The sequence below is a fragment of the Podarcis bocagei genome (genome assembly GCF_964188305.1).
Source record: "Podarcis bocagei genome assembly, chromosome: W".
NCBI lineage: Eukaryota > Metazoa > Chordata > Lepidosauria > Squamata > Lacertidae > Podarcis > Podarcis bocagei.
Genome location: NC_138131.1, coordinates 83,009,626 through 83,028,837, shown reverse-complemented (window position 1 = coordinate 83,028,837; position 19,212 = coordinate 83,009,626). Strand labels below are relative to the sequence as shown.

The 19,212-nt window shown below is 43.8% G+C and overlaps 1 protein-coding gene and 2 long non-coding RNA genes across 3 annotated transcripts in view; 1 reads left to right on the top strand and 2 right to left on the bottom strand.

Annotated features, from left to right (window-relative positions):
- The window catches only part of LOC308578325, a 792,667-nt gene that overhangs the window by 561,196 nt on the left and 212,259 nt on the right, over positions 1-19,212 (top strand). The gene's annotated exons all lie outside the window — the stretch shown is intronic.
- LOC308578156 (uncharacterized protein) lies at positions 5,032-16,452 on the bottom strand (the record flags this gene model as incomplete). Its single annotated transcript, XM_081178416.1, has 6 exons — positions 15,953-16,452; positions 11,933-12,162; positions 8,837-9,455; positions 7,956-8,086; positions 5,966-6,158; positions 5,032-5,045 (listed from the first exon to the last, which is right to left on the bottom strand). Exons 1-6 carry the CDS (start codon positions 16,395-16,397, stop codon positions 5,032-5,034), a joined length of 1,632 nt encoding a protein of 543 aa, XP_081034542.1. The 5' UTR covers positions 16,398-16,452.
- The window catches only part of LOC308578321, a 29,109-nt gene continuing 27,641 nt past the window's right edge, over positions 17,745-19,212 (bottom strand). Inside the window, exon 6 of the long non-coding RNA XR_014003876.1 lies at positions 17,745-17,823. This is a non-coding gene — a long non-coding RNA (uncharacterized lncRNA). The remainder of the gene's footprint in view (positions 17,824-19,212) is intronic.

Sequence of the window (19,212 nt, the reverse complement as noted above, 5' to 3'; positions counted from 1 at the left end):
TCTTGCTTTAGATTTATTTCAGTGATGTTCTGGTCAAAGTTTTCATTAGCCTGCACACAATTGACTGATTCTGCTCTCTGGGTGCTGCTTGTATGCCTCTGTGTATTTTTTGCATCATGTTCTTTTACGGATCTGGATTCATCAGCTTCCCCTCTTCTAGTTCTTCTAGCTGAAGGCAATGGTCCAATGATTTCTATATCTACTGCCCCAGAATTTGCAACTGTTTTTTTCACAAAATCAATTTTGTGTCCGTTTTCAGAGTCCATTCCCTTTAGCTGATGGCTTTCTGAAACACACTTTATTTCAACAGGTTCTATCACTGCTTCTGATTTTAATTCACTAAATGTGTTACATGCAACATGTCCCAACTTGTCTTTTAATTCTGAAATATTTTTACTGTTGTCCTTTGGTTTTGGCAAAGGAGATATTCGTTTAGGTGATGATTCCAGTTTTGCTTCTTTATTTTCACAGTCATTTCTCATGGACTCTTAAAAAAGAAAAGCACATTCAATGTTATTTCTCAGGATATGGTGATTGTGAAGAGTAGTAAACACACTTATTAGCCAAGAAGTCCCAGAGGAATACTACATTGCTTCATAAATTTGCTTTTATATTTTGCCACGTGATATTTATATCTTGTGCTATTAATCATTCTTAACTTTAACAATACACCACTATTTGCAGATTATGCCACTTTACAGTGCTTTCCCAAACCTTCATATTCCAGAATCTCATAAATAAAATTATTCAAGTTTTGTTGTAATTATGAAGAATGCTTCAAGATGAATAAAATGCAACCAAGTTAAGCACTTCTTAGCCACACATAGCCTTAGAAATACTAAGTTACATTTAGAATGGGCTCACGATTTCACCTAAACATTACTTAGTGATGGGTTCTTGTAGTCCTATGCTGGAATTCAAATCCAATGTGTGCCGTTAGATGAGCCATGGCTTGTTTGTTCAAAAGAACCCTTTGCACAGAGCTCCCACACTTACAACCTAATGTGCATTATCTATACACTCAAGAATCAATGTGTAAAAATCATGCAAGTCAGCTTCATCCATTACCCTTTCAGATATTCTAAAAAAGGTGAAGGTAAAGGACCCCTGACAGTTAAGTCTAGTCGCAAACGACTCTGGGGTTGGGGCGCTCATTTTGCTTTACTGGCAGAGGGAGCTGACGTTTGTCCACAGACAGTTTTTCCGGGTAATGTAGCCAGCATGACTAAGTCGCTTCTGGCGAAACCAGAGCAGCGCACAGAAACGCCGTTTACCTTCCCGCCTGTTTATCTACTTGCACTTTGACGTGCTTCCGAACTGCTAGGTTGGCAGGAACTGGGATGGAGAAACGGGAGCTCACCCCGTCGCGGGGATTCGAACCGCCAACCTTTTGATCGGCAAGCCCAAGTCTTAGTGGTTTAGACCACAGCACCAGCTGTGTCCCATTCAGATATACTGCAAGCATCAAATTGGAACACCAGTAAAATAAGGATCCCATTTTCAATCAGTCGCTTTCCTATTGCCATTGTGTGCTTTAGGACATAAGGTGCACATAAAGCGGTACAATGACAACAGATTTCGATGCCCACACATTAAAAAAATTAATCTCTATAACTGGACCTAATTAATTCGTTCCGCAAGTCTCTTCGTCTTGCGGTTTTTTCGTCTTGCGATGCACGGTTTCCCATAGGAATGCATTGAAAATCAATTAATGCGTTCCTAGGGAAACCGCCTTCAGACCAGGTCCGGGGACAGTCTGTCCCCGGACCTCTTCTGAAGGCTGGGGGGGGGGTACAAGGGCTTTTCTTCCCACCCCCAGCATTTTAAAAAACCCTGGGACAGCGGAGGACTTCTCCGCTGTCTGGGGCGATCTTAAAATGCTGGCGGGCGGCATTTTAAAATCGCCCCGGACAGCGGAGGACTTCTCCGCTGTCCGGGGCGATTTAAAAGCCCCTGGGAAGGCAGGCAGGGGGGACAAAGACTTTCGCCCCCTGCCCGCCTTCAGAAGGTGTTCCCGCCCCCCGCCCCGCAACAGCGTTCCGAAGTGGGGCGGCTGGGGCAGGTGTCCCCGCCCCCCCTCCCCGCTTCGGAACAGCGTTCCGAAGTGGGGCGGCTGGGGCAGGTGTCCCCGCCCCCCTCCCCGCTTTGGAACAGCGTTCCGAAGTGGGGCGGCTGGGGCAGGTGTCCCCGCCCCCCCTCCCCGCTTCGGAACAGCGTTCCGAAGTGGGGCGGCTGGGGCAGGTGTTCCCGCCCCCCCCTTCGGAACAGCGTTTTAAAATGCTGGGGGTCGGGAGCGAAGCGCTGCCGACCCCCAGCATTTTAAAATCTTCCCGGGACACGGGGAGATTTTAAAATGCTGGGGCTCGGCAGCGCTTCGCTCCCGACCCCCAGCATTTTAAAACCTCCCCGGGACACGGGGAGATTTTAAAATGCTGGGGGTCGGCAGCAAACGCTTCGCTCCCAACCCCCAGCATTTTAAAATCTCCCCGGGACAGAGACTTCTCTGCTGTCCCTTGGAGATTTTAAAATGCTGGGGGTCGGCAGCGAACGCTTCGCTCCCGCCCGCCAGCATTTTAAGATCGCCCGGGGCAGGCGGGGGGAAGGCAGGCGGGGGGGAGCAAAGACTTTTGCCCCCCGCCGGCCTTCAGAAGAGGTCCTCTTCTGAAGGCCGGCTGTGGGCGAAAGTCTTTGCTCCCGACCGCCAGCATTTCCCTATGGGCTTTCGTCTTGCGATGCAAGCCCATAGGGAAATTCGTCTTGCGAAGCGCCTCCAAAACAGAAAACCCTTTCGTCTTGCGGGTTTTCCGTCTTGCGAGGCATTCGTCTTGCGGGGTACCACTGTAGTTTGTTTGCAATTGGGAGCAAGGGAAAACATAACTATTAAGAATTCATTCTCTTTGCTTGACTGCTCCCCAGAAGAACAGTCTTATATACAGTGCAATCCCAGACTACAACATCACACAAGATTTTCAAACATTAATGTTCATGGCAGTTTACAGCCACATGGTAGTTTATCACCCATTAGTCTGAACAAACTGTGATAGCTGTTGATGATGTATCAATTCCTCTTCCCGCTAATGATTTATTACATGCTACCTTTACAGATGGGGACACGGGTGGCGCTGTGGGTTAAACCACAGAGCCTAGGACTTGCCGATCAGAAGGTTGGTGGTTTGAATCCCCGTGACGGGGTGAGCTCCCATTGCTCGGTCCCTGCTCCTGCCAACCTAGCAGTTCAAAAGCACATCAAAGTGCAAGTAGATAAATAGGTACTGCTGTGGCGGGAAGGTAAATGGCGTTTCCATGCCAGAAGCGTCTTAGTCATGCTGGCTACATGACCCGGAAGCTGTACGCCGGTTCCCTCTGCCAATAAAGCGAGATGAGCGCTGCAACCCCAGAGTCGGTCACGACTGGACCTAATGGTCAGGGGCCCCTTTACCAAATGCAAGAGAAGGTACCCATGCTGAAAGATGGCAGCAGGAACACAAGAAGCCCTACCAATGTTGCTGGAGCACATGCCTTGGAAGCAGAGCATAAACCCTTTCAATAAGGACTCATTTTCTCCAGGGAAGCAGAAATGAACAGATACTAATGGTCAGGGGTCGCTTTACCTTTACCGATTAGTAGGCAAAGAAAGAAAGATGCCATGAAGACATTTTCAACTTTAAATTATACTAGTATTCTATAAATCTATATTGCATGGTTCAATAAACCCACATACATTCTTGCAATAGGGAAGCGAGCACCTATGCTTCCATGTAAAATCCTGATTTCCTTCCCAGTCTCCAAGAAGTAAGATTCTTTCACTCTGGCAAGCTGTGCTTCCGTAAAAAAACGCAGCAACTGTCAACAAAAATCAGGCAGGAACAGAGGAACTACACCTCTTTTCTTCTCTATATTGAAGTATAGAAAATTTAAAAATATAATGAAGAGGGAAGGTTCGGACCTGATCCCTGCATCAAGTCTTGATTGGGCCCAGTGCTAGCCAATGAAAGCTGCAAGACTGGCTTGGGATCCATCAGTTCTGGGCTATCTCAGCCCTACCCCTTGGAACACCCTATTTGTGGCTTTCTGCTGGGAGGGGGTTCTCTGACTGGCTCAGCATGAAGAGTAGGGCAGCGGGACACCTGTGCTCAATTCAAACCCCCAGTATTATATATTTTGAAACACTTGGGGAAAGGGCCTTATTAGGGCTCTGCATATATGCTGCTACACTACAAGCACTGAGTTCACTACAAGATCTCACTAGCTAGTTCGAATGATTTCTAACTAGAAATGGACCTTCAGTACCCAGCATACCCATTTTCCCCGTTGCTGAGAATAGCAAAACAGAATTAAGCAAATCTAATCTAAATTTAAAAACCCATCATTGTGGGGTGGGAGAGGGCGGAATTAAAAGACTAGTTCATAATTAAGACTAATATGAGTTTGAGAAATTACTAAATTCACATGCTTCCAGATTAAACAGGTAAATAGGGATTTTAGCAAAAGAGCAACTTTCATTCGGGGGCATTTAAAACCAGTATTAGTATGATGAAATGACTGCGTATTTTTGGACCATTATATGATGGTATCACTACTGTATTACACTTGGTTTAGATATTGACCTACCTTTAAAATAATATCACAGTGCCATCTGTTGGCAAAACTGAGAGTTGGTAAATTGGCATGGATAAAAATCTTACTATAGTCAAGAATGGGTAAGTTGCCAATGTTAAAAACCACTTAGTGCCTTATATTCATCACTTTCCTGTATGCATGTTCGCAATATAATTTTCTGGCAATTAGGGATTGATAAGACTGAGCAGCTTTTATTTCTTAAAGTTTTACTGTACACCTAATGCTGTACTACAGACAAACACACACTATAGGTTTTACATACAATTTAAAAAATGCTAGCTATTAAATCTGCCCAGATTTGCATATAAAAATAGTTAAATGCAAGCGGAAAGCTTATTTTGATCATGCGGTGACTGTTTCTGACTAACAGATGTGCTGTGTGAGGAAAAGCAACTAACTCCTAATCTGTTGTCACTTCCTCATGCCTGGGAGCAGAATGAACCAGAGCTAGAACTAGGGTAATCTGGATGTGCCCAAGGATACTCAATTGGGAGCTTTGATCTTAGCAAAGGCCCAAAAGGGCTTTGCAAGATTATTCTCTCAGACTGCTCCCCCTGCTCCTTGCAGGTTGTGCATTCCTACAGCTCTGAGCGTCTTGCTGGGTTCAATATCACCTAGGGTTAGTCCAGTCCTAACCTTACACTTTTAGAGGACTGGGAGCATATCAGAGTAGCATGCTGCAGTGAAACAAGAAGGCTATTGCCATCCTGCCCTGCTTGTGGGCTTCCCATAGTGATCCGGTTGGCTACTCCGGGAAACAGTATGTTGGCCCAGAAAGCCTTTGGGTTAGCTCCAGCAGGTCTTCTTAAAAAGTTAACAAAACAGCACCAATCTATTTTATCCTTCCATTCACAGTTCTGTGGATCAAAGCCATAAGAAAGTCTTATAGCAAGTGCCATCTTAGGATGTGAACTTCCTCATGTGATAGGATAAATATATCTTAAGATGGCACTAGCAGCCAATGGTTTTTTACGAAATATACTTGGAACTTTGTGACATACATGCACTTTCTCCATTACTACAGCTTTATCCTTGCAAAAACATAGATACGTTGAGATATATTGACTAGTTGAAGGGCACCAAGTAAGATTCATGGATGAGCAGAGATTTAAACATAGGTCTTTCTGGCCCGTCACTGACTTAAACAGAATGCTACTTTGTACAAACTAGGTTTGATTTTGTTAGAACAGCATGTGTTTGTTTCAGACAGTAAAACCAACCAAGTTCTTTATATGACCAATCCAACCATTTTCCATGGGATGCAAGTGAACTCCTTATAGGCTTGCAAAATATTTGGTACTGTACAAGAAAAAAAAATCATTTCACCAAAACACTAACAATTTACCTGTAAAACTTTCATTTAAGTCATCATGTTTCTTCAAAGGATAGTTGATCATCACTTTAGGGACTTGTACAGCAGCATTCACAATACTGGTATGAGCTTTTCCAATCACAATTGGAGCAGGGGAATTTGCATATCCTGTAGTAAAGTGACCCTGGACTTTTCTTATTGGCGTTTTTAGCATGGAAACATTGTTCTGAAAACAAAATATACAATTAAACCTTTGAGTCTGATCACTGAGGCTCAGAGTGCATGTAAGTCCTGGTGCTCGCAGCTCAATTACCATTTACTTCAAAGTTGGATACAATTCTGAATGTCAAGTCCAGCATGCACAATAAATCCAAGCAAAAAAAAGCAGACAGAGCTTTCATCCATTTTTCCTTCTTGAAACATTTTGCTGCTTGGCAGCAGCAGAAACTACAAACATAGAGCTCACATCTGGCCAGTCACATCTTGCCTCCCCAACAACATACTAAAAATTCTCAGTGCATTGTTGCACTGTTGCTTAGGGTGGCTTTTGCCAATTCTAAGTCATTTCCATCCTTTTACTTAAGTAGTACTGAGAAAAGACTGCAAGAATAGCATGGGAAATCCAATTTTGCATATCTTATTTGATAAAGTCCATTTATGTATGTATTTAATATAGAGGTGTTTGATAATAAGAGAATAATAGTACAGAATGGTATTCAAACTGCTTAACATCCTGTAAGGCTACAAGAGTATTACACCCATATTACAGATTAGATGCTTGACAGAGTATGGCTGATCCAATGATTTCGTGGCTGAACTAAAGTTTGAACTGAACCTTCCTGGTTCATTACATGCTGTTAACTAACTACATTACATTAAGCAGCATGAATTCTAAAGGACTTAATTGTAATTGTAGTAGTTTGAATATAGAAAACTCTCTTTATTCCTAAAGTAATCAAATAGTAATTCATAGTTTGAATTATTATAATACAAGAGGAAAGCTGTGTGAAAGGCACTTGAAAACTTTTCACTTGTGGCTACATTTCCTCTCCACATATGTATCTTCTGGCTCTTTCTCTCATTGCAAAAAGCTAATATTACGTTGGAAATGCTTTAGAAGTGTCTACCCATTTACTTTCAGGATACTGGGTACTTGGTAATTGTTTGACAACAAACAGTAAGATGTAGTCCTGTTTCTCAAGCGGAGATCTGCTTTGCATGTGCGCAGACAATGTTGGCTAGAAGCCATTGTTCTTACAGATCATTCAGCCTGTTTTACTTAACCTACAAGCTTTTAAGTAGCAAACACAGCTCTTAAAACATTATTTCTTTTTGCTTGTGGCCCAGTGTGTGGGCAAGCCACTTTGGTTTGTGGACAAAACATGGTCTTGCTCCATCTACCAGACATTGGCTGCCTTTCTACTTGCTCTCATCATGCACCTAGAATTCATCTCCATTCATTTTACCATATCCTCTCTCAAAAGAAAATATGATGCATACTCATTAACATTAGCAACATCAACTTATCCATAATTTTCCCAAGCCTAGTTTTAACCTACTTTACAAACTGCTGTGCTTTATATTACTCATATATACTCCAATGTGGTAATTCAGGCTGGTTTCATTATCCAAAAGGCATGCACACCAAGAGAACACATCTCCAAACTCAGAGTAGGGGGAAAGAATCTGATCTGCACATTTGCTCTGGAATTCCATGCAATTATTGGGGGGGGGGGCAAGGTGGAGGACATTTGAAGCTGCCTTATACAAAGCAGAACTATTGGTCCATCCATCCCAGTGATGTCTATTCTGACTTGGTGGAATAGATCTCAAGTTGTCTAGAAGTGCCAGGGACTGAAACTGGTACTTCATGGATACAGACCATCTATCAAAAAGCTAAAGGCCCTTCCCATCCCTGGTTTCAAAGAATTCCAGACTCTGGCATTTAATGACTGGAAAATGGAATGCTTCAATATATTTACTAAATGCAGGGTATTAGTTTTGATCACTGCTAGAGAATTACCTTTGATGGTTTTGTTGAGTTCTTCTTGGCTGACCTCTTCTTGGCTGATCTTTTAAGACCACATTTTGCAGCACTGCTTACTTGAGATTTTGGAACACCCTGTTTCACTATATCTGCCCAAGACTTTGCAACTGGAATGATAATTGTTCAAGATTGCTAGTTATTTCTATGCTTAAAACACATTTTTAATAAAACCAACATTTTCTAGATTTGTAGATTCATTTGTTCTAATGCATTTTTAAGCCAGGGTTGTCAGCCTGATGCCCATGAAGGCTTTCATTAGTACCTCTGGACATGTGCCAATTCCAAGCTTTATTTTTTTAATTAAAAAACCCACAACTGTCTAGCCCTCCCACAAATAGGGGACAAAATGTGCATGTATCTTCTAAGCCAGTGTTTCTCAAACTTGGTCCCATCATCCCTGACCACTGGTCTTGCTAGCTAGGGATTATGGGAGTTGTGTGCCAACAACAGCTGGGGGCCCAAGTTTGAGCAATTTCTGTGAAATGAAATTGAGTGTGGTGTGACCACCTTGTATATTTGTCCTGGTACTGAGTAATGTCCCGTTACAGCATTGGTGTTATCTCCACAATCAGGATTAGTAGGACCTAAATGACTTCCCATGGTTAGCATAAGATTTGAGGGTGGCTCTCTCTCTAATTCTGTGTTAGACCATACTCCTTATTGTAGCCATTTGGTGTTAGGCCACACATCTCTCATAGTAGCTATTTTGTGATGGGCACCCTCACTCTATCAAAATTCAAACTGTGCCCACTGATCCAAAAAGGCTGGTAAACCCTGCAGTCTTTTAGAATACTATATGCTGTATCTGATTGTTTTGTGGAACATCAAAAGACACTAACAAAGCAATAATGACAAACCTATCAAGTTGGCTTTGAAAGCCCCACTTTGCCTTTTAGAGTGAATTACACCCATTACTCCACTTCTCCTACACAAAGAACTTCTTGGAGTAGCATTTTTGCTCCTCTTTGTTGAACGAGCAGCTTTGCATTCTTGAACAGTAGGTTCAGATGTCTTTACTTCAGTGAACTCTTCTTCATCTCCGTTCATCTGACTGGAAAGAGCATCCTGTTCTTCTGAAGGTGGGCTGGTAACATGAGAAACTGAAAAGCGACCTCTTCTTTGGGGTGCATCAAAAGAAAAAGTGGCTGGGGGCGAAGCAACCGGAGACCTGCGTGCTGGAGGCGAGGCAACCGGTGACCTGCGTGCTGGAGGTGAGGCAACTGGAGACCTGCGTGCTGCGGGCGAGGCAACCGGAGACCGGCGTGCTGCGGGCGAGGCAATTGAAGACCGGCGTGCTGCGGGAGAGGCAACCGAAGATTTGCGTGCTGTGGGCGAGGCAACCAAAGACTTGCGTGCTGCGGGTGAGGCAACCGGAGACCTGCGTGCTGTGGGCGAGGCAACTGGAGACCTGCGTGCTGAGGGTGAGGCAGCATTCTTAGATGAACTATTCTCATGCTGAACCCCTTCAGGGAAACTCTGTAGAGAAAGAAGAGGGATTTTTTAAAAAGTTAATACAAAGAACTTCTAATGAGATATCAAATGTGGCATAGCACATAAGCAGAACTTAAACTGAGGAGACCTGAATTTGGGAATCTAGTGTACCACTTAGGTTTACAACCGTATCATACTGCAGTGGTTGAATAGATAAAATGTTCTCTATGTTGTCCTGAGATCCTTAGAGGAAGTACAGGATAGCAATTTGAAGTATAAATATCCACTTACAGATTTCAGTAGTTGCCCAGGAACTAAGTAGTTGTAACTGGTACTTCATTCAAGTGCATCTCCTTACTATAACATCTGTACAAGCTGGTTTGTTAAGACAAATTATTTTGGACATCTACATTGGCAACCGTGCCCCTATTATCTACAGAAAAGCATGTGAAGTTAGAGCTACATACTTTGACACACAAACTGTTAAGTGCTCCTTTTCAATTAACCTTTCTTTCTTGGGTAAATAGGGATAAGAAACCTTTTGGTGTCCTGCAGGTAGCAGGACCCCCCTTTGGCACCCATGAAATACCTCAGTAAGTATCTCATCAAAAATCCACAATACATAAGAAATAGCTTGCTCTTCTTGCTCAGTTTGTTTGCACTTAGCCAGCTACACCTATGAACATGTCCACATGTCACTGGATGCCAGGATTAAAGTATAAAGAGCTTCTTCCTGGGAGAGAATGCAGTAGTGGTTGGTGCATGTGCTCATGTCTTCACTAATGGGGTGGCATGTCTGCATCATTCTATAATTATGTCTCTTTTTCCATACTTTTAGACTTAGCAGCCATTTTATAATAAAAAGCTAACCCGCGGCAGCCATTTTGTGATTAGCAAGAACAGCACTTTCTCCAAATTTAAGATGGGCTCACTGGTTCAAAGTTTGGCGACTTCTGGCCTAACTCATATCAGCTCCAGTGAGTAGAGCCAATGGTTAATGATGATGAGAGCTATAATCCACCAAAATCTGGAAGGCCAGACACATGAAGAGGCCTAGGAAGAAACCACACAGACACACATCATGTCCTAGCCCAGAGAAAAGGAACCTTTTTGGATCCACAGGCCAGTCTAGCAGGCCAAATTTTACAAGTGTGCGGGGCCATCCTCCTGCTGAAATCACAAATGATGTCAAGGGATTTGGTGCTCTGAAACCCCAAATTTAAGACTTCAAAGCACTAGCAGGCAGCAAGGCACTGTTAAAAGCGACGTGTTTTTCCACATCATTTCAATAGTTGTTTCTTTGTAAATCCAGTTGCTGAAATGAAAGGAGGGACATGACACCTGAACCAAGTAGGAACATCTTCGCTTTGCATCAGCCACTGGGTTCCTGCTTTGTGCACTGCTTCAAAGGCTCCCAACAACCAGCTGATTGTTGGGTGCTTCGGAAGGGACTTAAGCTGGTTTGGCCAACTGCCTCCCTCACTTGTGGGCCAATGGGGAAGCCTGTCAAGCCAAGATTGGCCTGCAAGCCAGAGGTTCCTCAAACCTGTCCTAGCCCTTCTCCTTAAATGAGAGCTTTCCTCCTCCTTTTTTAAAGGGCACTGTCAAGCCAAAATTAAGAACTTTTATTCAGTGAGAATGCACTGCATTCATTCAAGTAGACATCTTTTCTGCTCATTTCTTTTAAATAAGATAAAACACTTATCTTTGAGAGGCCTTCCTCAAACGAAGCACAGGACAGCACACAACATGATAAAATGAAATACAATCACTACAACTACTAAATAGAAAAACCACAATACAGAACAGTAACATCAAACTACTTGCTCCAACCCACGATGGAGTCATGTTGTCCCTTGCTGCAATTTTATTTATTTTTACTCATAATCCAACTTTTAATAAAAATGCCAGTTCTCAAGAGTTATTGTACAGCAGGTGAAAACAAGGGAGTGGGGCTAGACCCCACTCATCCCATGGTGGAAACAAGTCTTCCCTTGCTAGCATTTGTCAGGGAACAAGACCTCTGAAGCAAATGGTCAAGCAACTGGAACTTGCTCAACCCACGCTGGAAATAATATTTCCCTGCATTCAAGATCATAAACCTGTCTCAAGGACACTTCATTTACCCTGACAACTTCTGAATTAAAAATTTTTAGGCAGGGATCCAATACCTACTTACTTGTAAGCCCCATTGGAAGGAATGGATAATATCCAATTATATTGTGGCATTAGAACAAATTTACTCTCAAGGGGGCCTTCTTCCCTGCACCCCAGCTCTCATGTGTCCACCAATCCTGCTTCAAAGTCTTTGGACCCTCTGGAGATTTGGTGCGGGGGGGGGGCATACAGAGCAACAGGGGAAGGAGTTTTCTTACACAATGTTGGATTTCACCCAATGGGACTTATATCTAAGTATGCATGTACAGGATTGTTAGAAACACACACACACACACACGAAGAATGAGAAGCAGAAGACTTGATCTGGGTGCTTTTGAGGCATTTCAGTACAGAAAATTATTTACCTTGATTCGAGATTGTCTAAATTTCAAAACCGCTCGAGGCGAGTTTCCAAATGGCAAGCTCAGTCGTGCTGGAGTTGCACCTCTTTTAAGTGGTGAGTTTGGAGGTAAGCATTTATCAAACAGTTCAGGACTCAAGTGCCCACCAAAGGACACCCTCTTTCTCTTTCCAAGAGGCTGAATTAATATGTCAGGTTCTTCGTCCTTCCGCTTTTTAGGTGATTTCTTAACTTCTACAAAAGAGCAAAACATACCAAATTCAATATACCAAGTTACAAAGCTAATCAGAAGGTTGATTCATTTTAGGTAATTTATCTAAAAGAAAGACAGAAGAAAGTTATTCTGAATTCCAACATAAATATTTAGCTCCAATCACAAAGGGAGTAAAAGGTAAAAGTAAAGGACCCCTGGACAGTTAAGTCCAGTTGGCTTCAACTATGGAGTACGTCGCTCACCTCCGCTTTCATGCCGAGGGGGCCAGCATTTGTCTGCAGACAACTTTTCCAGGTCATGTGGCCAGCATGGCTAAACCACTTCTGGTGCAATGGTACACCATGACGGAAGCCAGAGAGCATGTAAATGCCATTTACCTTCCCACTGCAGTGGTACCTATTTAACTACTCGCACTTGTATGCTTTTGAACTGCTAGGTTGGCAGGAGCTGAGATAGAGCAATGGGAGCTCACCCCGTAGCACTGCTGACCTCATGATCAGCAAGAGGTTTGGTGGTTTCAGAATGTAAAGGTAGGCTATTGTTGATTTTTGTTTACTATGTTAAATAAGCAGGATTACTTGATAGCAGGGATAGACTAATTAATGAAATCTATTGGATTTGTCCAAAAACACGTAAAAATATAAGTTTTCAAATTGCCTTGATATTGAGGTATTTTGTACGTTTACCTGGAATGACGATGCTTTAGGTTATATGAAATACTTTTAAAGTGTGAAAGCTGACATGGAACTTGCTAATAAACAATAATAATAAACAAATATTATTATTGGAACCAAATGGAGAATGAGGTATCCTATTCAAACTTGTAGTTGGCTAAAATAAGGAACATCACAGAAACTGATATAATGACCAAGAAGATAGTTAAGTGATGAAAAAGATTTTTTTCTTCTGTGAATTGGTTACTACATACTGAGTGTCAGTATAATTTGAATATTATTTATTGTTAATTCATTGTTTTCTGGAGTGATAACTAAAATTTCATCTTTTATGTATTTGCACCAATTCAAGAGCACTGGAGATTTTTTTCTGTGCATACAAAAACCTGTCACAAAAGATTGCAGGTCTTTTGGACCCCCCTGATTAACTTTTAGTCTAGGGCATGGATAGGCAAACTAAGGCCCAGGGGACAGATCCGGCCCAATTGCCTTCTCAATCCAGCCCGTGGATGGTCTGGGAATCAGCATGTTTTTACATGAGTAGAATGTGTGCTTTTATTTAAAATACATCTCTGGGTTATTTGTGGGGAATAGGAATTCGTTCACCCCCCCCCCCATATAGTCCGGTCGCCCACAAGGTCTGAAGGACAGTGGACCAGCCCCCTGCTGAAAAAATTTGCTGCCCCCTGGTCTAGGGGGTTATTTCTGCTCCAGGTTTGTTTTGTCCTGACAGAAGACTTAACATACTCATAGTTAAAATCTGCAATACTGATTTCATATTTGTAATGTTCTATAGGGTTATACTGAAACTCCTTCTACTGCGCTCCAGTAGAAGATCCCTAACAGAAACTTAGGCATTTGTTTCTGTTTCTGTTTTGCTTTCTCTTTTCTTAACACTGTCAGGTCACATATTCCGAATAGTTTTTGTTAAACTCTTGGTGATACCAACAGAAGCCTATTTTTAAAACCATAGTCACTTTGAAACTCACCTACAGGTGGTACCTAACACCAAGGAAACTAGCGCTAATACACCCAGGAACCTCACCAAAATGCTGGAGAGGGTGCACCTCCACAGGCACATACTTCCACATGTGGTGGGAGTGTCCCAAAATCCAACTGTTCTGGACAACAGCCATACAAGAAATTTGTAAAATAACTAAGCAAGTAATAGACACCACCCCAGAATTGGCCCTACTAAACATCTTCCAAGACAACAATGCCCATTTACACCACAAAGAACTCATAACCCACCTGCTCTCAGCAGCCAGAAACACCATAACCAGACACTGGAGAGACCTGTCAGGAGTAAGCATGGACCAATGGTACCAAATAGTATGGGAAACAGCCCTACTAGAAAAATTAACTAATAAACTGAAACTGACACGGGGACAAACAGAAGAAGATGCCTTCACCCCGGTATGGCTCCCCTTTATCACACACACAGCCCAACAGGACAATGACAATAATCCACCAACAGCATACAAATCAATATGGCTAACCTGATCCAAAACACCCACCCACCTCACTCACACACGAAAACCAAGATCACCACAGCCAATCACAAGCAAACAATCACACCCTAGGCCAACCCCAACCTCTCTCACCACCAAAGGAACACAAGTGAACAACAAAAGCACGCTGACACCAAACTCTACATACATTAAACATAATAGAAACACCGCCACCCAATCCCACCCTTATCCATCTTCCCTCTCTCCACCCCCCTTTCTTTTTCTCTCCTTTTTTTATTTTTATTTTTATTTTTATTTTCTTCTCCCCCTAATGCCTCAACAAATGAAACGGATTTGTAAAAATGTTACATGGGGAAAAAATATATATGAGGCACTACACTTCTGTAAAACAAGAAAATCCTTAATAAAATATTTTAAAAACTCTTAAAAAAAAAAAAAGTTACAGCTGTTCATGCCATCCAGCCTAGAAGGCTCCCTCCCTTCTGGCGCCGACCGAAGGGCAAGAGGCATGCTGATGGTTGGGGTGACCAGTGATTTCCCTACAGATATTCATAGAATCATAGAACTGTAAATGATCATGAAGAATCATCTAGTGCAACTCCCCCTGAAATGCAGGAATATGCAGCTGTCCCATCCAGAGATTAAACCTGCAACCTTGGCATTATCAGCACCACACTCTAACCAATTCATCCATATTAAGCATTAAATATCTGTTCTTTTTAAACATATGTCGTCCCTCCCCCCATCTTTTTTAAAAAAGGGAAGCTGGCTTATGCCAAGTCTGAAACTTCACCCATTCAGTAGCAGGGATGAGAGGCAGAATTTGGTTCAGGTCATATTTAAAGGCCTACAGAGGCAAGCATGAAGAAAGGCAGGACGATCATGGGTTCATCTCCAGATGTTTCACAAGAAAATACACGCTGCCCCCTGGTATCGACCCTGCTGCAGTCCGCTCCTCCCTTTCCCCCGATGGCATGTTGACGATAGAGGCTCCTTTGCCCAAGCCGGCCATTCAGTCTGCTGAAATCCAGATCCCTGTCACCTTTGAGGCGCATGCCCAAATCACTCCGTCAGGAGCCAAGAAACCAGAAGAGGCTCCCAAGGTGTAATTGACGGGTGGGAGTTTACCACTCGGGTTTCGAAAACGGGCAAACCCTCCTGTATCCCTTTTTTTGTAAAGACAGAGACCTCTGCAACAGCGCCACAAATAAAGTTGTGTTTTTTTAAACCCCCCCCCCAAAAAAACAAAAAAAACCAAAACCATAGTCACTTTGAAGTAAATCATCCCCCCCCCCCCAGTATGCCCTTAAAGAGGTCTCTTGGACCTAAATACAAGACTGATAGTCAGAAAATGAGTGTATGATGACACTTCAGTATCAAAATAGTAAGGATACTTTCTGTTAAAGTAAGATTTTAAAAACAGAACTAGTAAGAGATAAAAATTGAGAAAAATCTGTTGGGGTTATTTTTAGTGCACTGTACTTCTCTTAATCGTAGTAACCAAATTCCTTTGGTATTCATACAAGTTTTATAAATAGAATAACCAACAGACTTTGAATAAAACTACATAAAGAGAGCAAAATTACAAGTTCAAGAAAAAGTCATGACAAATTTCTGAAACAATCTCAAAATGATAGTCTTAGGCTTGTACTGCAAGTATTTACCTGACTTTCTTTTTATAATAAATGCGCTTGTCACATTCAGTTCTGAAGCAGTCTCACCCTCTGCTGGCACTGGTACATTATTTTCATGACCTGGTATATAGTGTTTATTATCAAAACTCTGGTTGTGGGCCTTCATTGTTGGTTCTTTTATTTTATCATCCTCCTCCTCCTCCTGGAGCCAGTTTCCCTCTTTTTCAGGTGGCTGGTTAGGTGTGCACATGCAACCTGTTCCAGAAGTATCTACAGGAACTTCTAATGACTCCTCTGAATTGATATGCATCTGCTCTGTAGAAAAACGCCCATTTAAAAAGTCTTCATTTTGCTTAATGCTCCTCCGGGGGCTTTTACTGTTACGACAGCGAAATGAATAGGCAATGATTCCAGAGTTTCTATCTTTTTGTGTGTTGTTCATACCAATCTCATTTGTTGCTTTCAGAGTATGCATTGGTTCTATGGCCAGCACTTCATTCTTGCCTTTTATTTTAAAAAACTTACGTGGACTAGAATAAGTTTGAAAACTCTCCTTATTAGACTTTGGTATGGACAAAATGCTTACAAATGATCTGCAAGTATCTGTTAAGTTAGCTTTGATTTCCACACCAGCTGTCTTTGTTGGCTCTTCTTCTGACTTTTCAGGGCGCCCTGCTCTATCTGCAGGTTCCAATGATACTATGGAACATGATTCATGGAAATACTTTGCACTTTGTCTACTTGCTGTTAAATCTGTATCATTACTTGCATTTTTAATTCCTTCAGTTCCATCTAGTTCATTCTCTTCTGCTTTCTTGAAATTTAACTGATTGGTGCCTTCACTTTCTTGCTTCCGTTCTGCAGCATAACCTTGAAGACCCAAAGATGATCTTTTGGATCTGTTCCTTTCAAGAGATCTTGGATTTGATATCACACTGTTTATTTCTTGACTTTTAATATAACGAGAATGTTCAAATTCATTCCAAATTACACCTTCAGTCTTCTTAGTTTGACCAGTTTCAGATATCCTGCGTGGTATCTGAGATGCAGCTTCTTCCAAGGTATCATTACCATCTTTTCTGGCTAAGTGTTCTTCTTTTGACTGCAGAAATGTTTCATTGCTAACATCTTTCTCTGCTATTTTTGTATCAGGTTCGTGCTTCACTAATTCATAAAGTTCGCTCAACATACAGCTCAACATACAGCTCAGACATTCACAAATGCACTCATATGAAGCTACTTTGCAACCGATACTGAGAATAGCATGCCCATAGTGAATGGATTCTTAAAACTTATCCGTGTATGCAATAGACTCTCTCTCTCTCTCTCTCTCTCTCTCTCTCTCTCTCTCTGTGTGTGTGTGTGTGTACACTGACAAACATCAGCATAATCTGTAATATAAAATTAAGATTTATCTACTTGTGAACTCTAATCATAATCCAGAGCAAACAAAAAAAGTGGCTGTCTGAATATCAGTTCCCGCTTCTTCTCTTTTGCCATGCCTGGATCAGCTGACAATACAACCTGCAGTGGAACTGGCAGGAAATAGAACTGGAAGGGGTTTTCTCAGCCCACAAGGTGTATTCTCTAAAATATTTTGCTTCCTGTTACTGGAGAGATGGGTGGAGACAACCCATATCAAGGATCACATTCATCCCTACAGGAGAAACTAATTCACCAAATCTTGCTTCATCTGTTCCCTCCTACAGCAGAATCCCAGTAAATGCTTTGATTTCAACTACTACGTATCTGTTTATGTAGCTTTACATTTTCTTACCATTCAAGGCCTAACAGTGGTAAATAAGCTAAAATAACTACCAACCAGAAATCTGAGGACTTTTAGATTCTGAATTCCGACAGTGCAACAACTCCTCCTGTTCTTCCTGCAGAATATGAAGAACCTGTAAATTTGTACACAATGTATCAGATCAATGAATGTTTTATTTGTTTTAGAAGTTCACAAAATTGTGCCTATGGAAAGTATTACCGTATTTTGCGCCCCATAAGACGCTCCGGCCCATAAGACACACCTAGTTTTTTGGGGGGGAAATAAAGAAAAAAAATTTTATTTCCCCCCCCCAGGTGCGGGGCTGGAAGAACCAGGTCGGGGAACAGTGGGAAGGCACGCTCTGCCTCCCCGTTGTCCCCCGAGCTTGTGGGGCTGGCGATGGGGAGAAGTGCACCAGTCCCGGGAGGGCAGGCAGCTCTGCGCCGCCATCCCGAGCGGGGCAGGACTTAGCGCCCCGCTCGGGATGGCGGCGCAGACCTGCCTGCAGTCCCGGGACGGGAGGCAGCTCTGTGCCGCCATCCCGAGCGGGGCGGGACTTGGCGCCCCGCTCCGGATGCCGGTGCAGACCTGCCTGCAGTCCCGGGACGGCAGGCAGCTGTGTGCCGCCATCCCGAGCGGGGCGGGACTTGGCGCCCCGCTCCGGATGCCGGTGCAGACCTGCCTGCAGTCCCGGGACGGCAGGCAGCTGTGTGCCGCCATCCCGAGCGGGGCGGGACTTGGCGCCCCGCTCCGGATGCCGGTGCAGACCTGCCTGCAGTCCCGGGACGGCAGGCAGCTGTGTGCCGCCATCCCGAGCGGGGCGGGACTTGGCGCCCCGCTCCGGATGCCGGTGCAGACCTGCCTGCAGTTCCGGGACGGCAGGCAGCTGTGTGCCGCCATCCCGAGCGGGGCAGGACTTGGCGCCCCGCTCCGGGTGCCGGTGCAGACCTGCCTGCAGTGTGCCGCTCGGGATGGCGGCGCAGAGCTGCGCTGGTCCCAGGACTGCAGGCAGCTCTGCACGGCCACCGGGAGCGGGGCGGAGCTTCTCCCCCGGCTCCCGGTGGCCGGGCAGAGCTGTGCTGGTCCCAGGACCGCAGGCAGCTCTGCCCGGCCACCGGGAGCGGGGCGGAACTTAGCGCCCCGCTCCGGATGGCAGCGCAGAGCTGCGCTGGTCCCAGGACCGCAGGCAGCTCTGCACAGCCACCGGGAGCGGGGCGGAGCTTCGCCCCCGGCTCCCGGGCAGAGCTGAGCCGGTCTCCCGAGGGTTGCGCAGAGCTTCCTGAAGCCTGGAGAGCGAGAGGGGTCGGTGCACACCGACCCCCCTCGCTCTCCAGGCTTCAGCGAAAGCCTGCATTCGCCCCATAAGACGCAGGCACATTTCCCCTTCATTTTTGGAGGGGAAAAAGTGCGTCTTATGGGGCGAAAAATACGGTAATTGGTTTATTTTTGAAGTAAATATTTATATGGTATCGAATAATTTAACTGAGTAGATTTCACTAGAACCCACCACCTCTAGCCTAGT